Here is a 3,142-nt window from a genome sequence, read left to right as displayed (position 1 = left end):
TTACCCAGAGAAAAATATTTGTGTATGTTGGTGGTGGTGGTGGCAATTGGTAGATAAAGAAACAAATTGAGAAGCTTGGCGGGAAAGCTAAGTGGGAGCCACGCGGGGAAGGGCTTTGAATGCACACTGTTGGATTCCAGTTTGATCTTGACGGCTATGGGAGTCACCTGTAACTTGATAAACAGGAGCCTGTCATATCCAGTTTTTCTGTTTAGATGTCAGCGATGTGGAAGGTGGATTGAGGAATCTGATTCTGGAAGCAGGGAGGTGAGTTCAGAAGTTCTTTTCATAATCAGAGCAGAATGAATGATATAATGAGGTTGGGAGGGAGGAAGGATGTGTTGAATAAAAAGAAAGCCATGATAGATTACTTGGAAAAACAAAATCACAGTAGAGGAGAAAGAACAGGGATGGGACTAGCTTCCCTGACCAGGATGACATGAGTGACTCATTGGTACCATTCAGAGGGGTCCTATTTGGGACAAAATATGAAACTCTTGGATTATCCAAGTAGAAATATGAAGAGGAAACATGTTATATGTGTTTGGATCTCAGGACAGAGGCTTAGAACAGAGTGGTCTGTGTAGAGGAAGAAAGTTGAGCTTATTCTATGTTCACCCGGGAGGGTATGGAGAAAGGAGGATATGCCTGTGGATACCACATAGCACTGGCAGCAATGCGGACTGATTTGTCTTTTCACATCTCAGCTGTCTGGTTTCCATGTCACACTCCAGCTAAGCACAATCTGAGACTGACTCTCATGTGGGCCTTAAGAGATCCCAATGAAAGGCTATGTTTCATTCTTTGTTAAGGGCTGGAATCTCCCTACCTCCCAGAACACCAGAACAACTTTTCCTAAATTTCTCTGATTAAAAAAAAAAATCACTGGCACAGAAGAGATTTCTTGCTTTTTTTAACCAGATTTCTGAACCCCTCCCCTGGAAAATCTGATTCTCTGGGTCTGGAGTAGAACCTGAGAGACAGTGTTTTCAATCACAGCTTTAGCTAATTCTATCAGTGGAGGCTGAGAAATGGTACTCAAGCTGAAACACAAACCCATCTCTTGAAATTGAGTCTGGATGGACACCCCCACTCCCACCCCACTTCCTGCCCTGAAGTCAGTTGAGAATGGATTTTAAAAGGCAACCACAGACTGAGCCTCAAACTCTGAACCCAGACAGACCCTAACCCTAACATGCACTAGCAAAGCTGGGTTCTGGAAGGATCTGTGCAAGTCCAGCAGTGCTGGTTTAGAAGGGACCAAAAGCAGGATATGTAGACAGCAACATCAGCTCTGGAAATGAAGGGCGTTGCACATGTATCCTGGGTGGGCTTTACACACTGAGATTAATGGGATCCCCAGGGAGGTACGTCTATGCTGAATTAGAGCAGATTATGTTATGTGGCAGCTTGAATGGGAAGGAAGTTTAAGGGAGGACAGTTACATGTATATATACAGCCGAGTTCCTTCGCTGCTCATCTAAAATTGTCACAACATTGTTAATCAGCTGTACCCCAATACAAAATAAAAGGTCTTTTTAAAATGTAAAAAAAAAAAAAAAAAAAGAATTAAAGCAGAATGAGACTGAAGTTTTGGAATTAACAGGAGTACTTCATCATTCTATTTGCTGCCCTAACTGTTTCAGTGCCCTTTCCTAAGGCCTTTCTCTCCGCTGAACCATGCCTGAGTGATATTTCTCCTCTTCCCTTTCATAGACCTTGGACTCGGGATGCAGAAACCTCGGCTCTTGATTCCTGCCATGACTGTGCCAAATGGAACTCTGGTCCACCCAGCATACTTCCTGCTGGTGGGCATCCCCGGCCTGGGACCTAACACCCACTTTTGGCTGGCTTTCCCACTGTGTTGTATGTATGCCTTGGCCACCCTGGGCAACCTGGCCATTGTCCTCATCATCCGTGTGGAAAGGCACCTGCATGAGCCCATGTACCTCTTCCTGGCCATGCTTTCCACCATTGACCTAGTTCTCTCCTCTGTCACCATGCCCAAGATGGTCAGCCTCTTCCTGACGGGTGTCCAGGAGATCGAGTTCAATGCCTGTCTAGCCCAGATGTTCTTTATCCATGCTCTGTCAGCCATGGAGTCAGCTGTCCTGCTGGCCATGGCATTTGACCGCTTTGTGGCCATCTGCCACCCGCTGCGGCATGCTTCTGTACTCACAGGGGCTACGGTCGCCAAGATTGGACTAGCTGCCCTGACTAGAGGGTTTGTACTCTTCTTCCCCCTGCCTTTCATCCTGAAGCGGCTGTCGTACTGCCGAAGGCACACTGTCACACACTCCTTCTGTCTGCACCAAGATATTATGAAGCTGTCCTGCACTGACACCACGGTCAATGTGGTGTACGGGCTCTTTATCATCCTCTCGGTAATGGGCGTCGACTCCCTCTTCATTGGCTTCTCCTATATCCTCATCCTGAGGGCCGTGTTGGAGCTGTCCTCTCAGGGTGCAGCTCTCAAAGCTTTCAACACCTGCATCTCCCATCTTTGTGCTGTGCTGGTCTTCTATGTGCCCCTCATCGGGCTGTCCGTGGTGCACAGGCTGAGTGGCCCCACTTCCCTGCTTCATGTGATTATGGCTAATATCTATCTACTGCTACCGCCTGTGGTTAACCCTATAGTCTATGGAGCCAAAACCAAGGAGATTCGTTCTCGGGTCTTCCATATATTCTCACGGAAGGGCAGGTGAGCAGGATTTCCTCCCCAGTGTCTTTAGTCCCTACCAAAGATGGCAGAGTTCAGGTCCTGTTGAACATCTTGGTGATTGGAACATCTAACCCACTGGGCTCTCTGCTCCAAGTTATCTAAGTAGACCTTCAATTTCTGTCTCTAGAAATGGGTCACTTCAGAAGAACCAGTTTTGACAGGACATGCTGGATAGTGATCACCCTACACTCCCTTCCTATGGTGACCTCGCCTTATTTCTCTCTCCCAAGTAGAAAATACATGTAATTTTGATATGCAAAGGCTGTAAATGATACACATCATGATTCATTCCAGTCTTGATGTATGATTTTTATTATTTTGCTCTGATGTATCCACATCAGTGAATATGTGTTAACTATAACTTCTTTCTTGGATCCCAAAGAGGTAACACAAGTCATTTTTAAGGGTTAATAAAGGTAT

At 46.1% G+C, this 3,142-nt stretch overlaps 1 protein-coding gene across 1 annotated transcript; it reads left to right on the top strand.

Annotated features, from left to right (window-relative positions):
• The first annotated feature begins 1,730 nt into the window (after nucleotides 1-1,730).
• LOC133054413 (olfactory receptor 51D1) lies at nucleotides 1,731-2,705 on the top strand. The gene has a single exon (XM_061139387.1). The coding sequence runs from the start codon at nucleotides 1,731-1,733 to the stop codon at nucleotides 2,703-2,705; it is 975 nt and encodes a 324-aa protein (XP_060995370.1).
• Nucleotides 2,706-3,142: the final 437 nt, after the last annotated feature.

Source organism: Dama dama, chromosome 1, assembly GCF_033118175.1.
Source record: "Dama dama isolate Ldn47 chromosome 1, ASM3311817v1, whole genome shotgun sequence".
Taxonomy (NCBI): Eukaryota; Metazoa; Chordata; class Mammalia; order Artiodactyla; family Cervidae; genus Dama; species Dama dama.
The sequence above is the reverse complement of the archived record's forward strand: the minus strand, read 5'-3'. Positions and strand labels throughout refer to the sequence as shown.

Coding starts and splice junctions, on each gene's coding strand:
- LOC133054413 (XM_061139387.1), top strand. CDS start 1,731: ATGCAGAAACCTCGGCTCTTGATTCCTGCCATGACTGTGCCAAATGGA.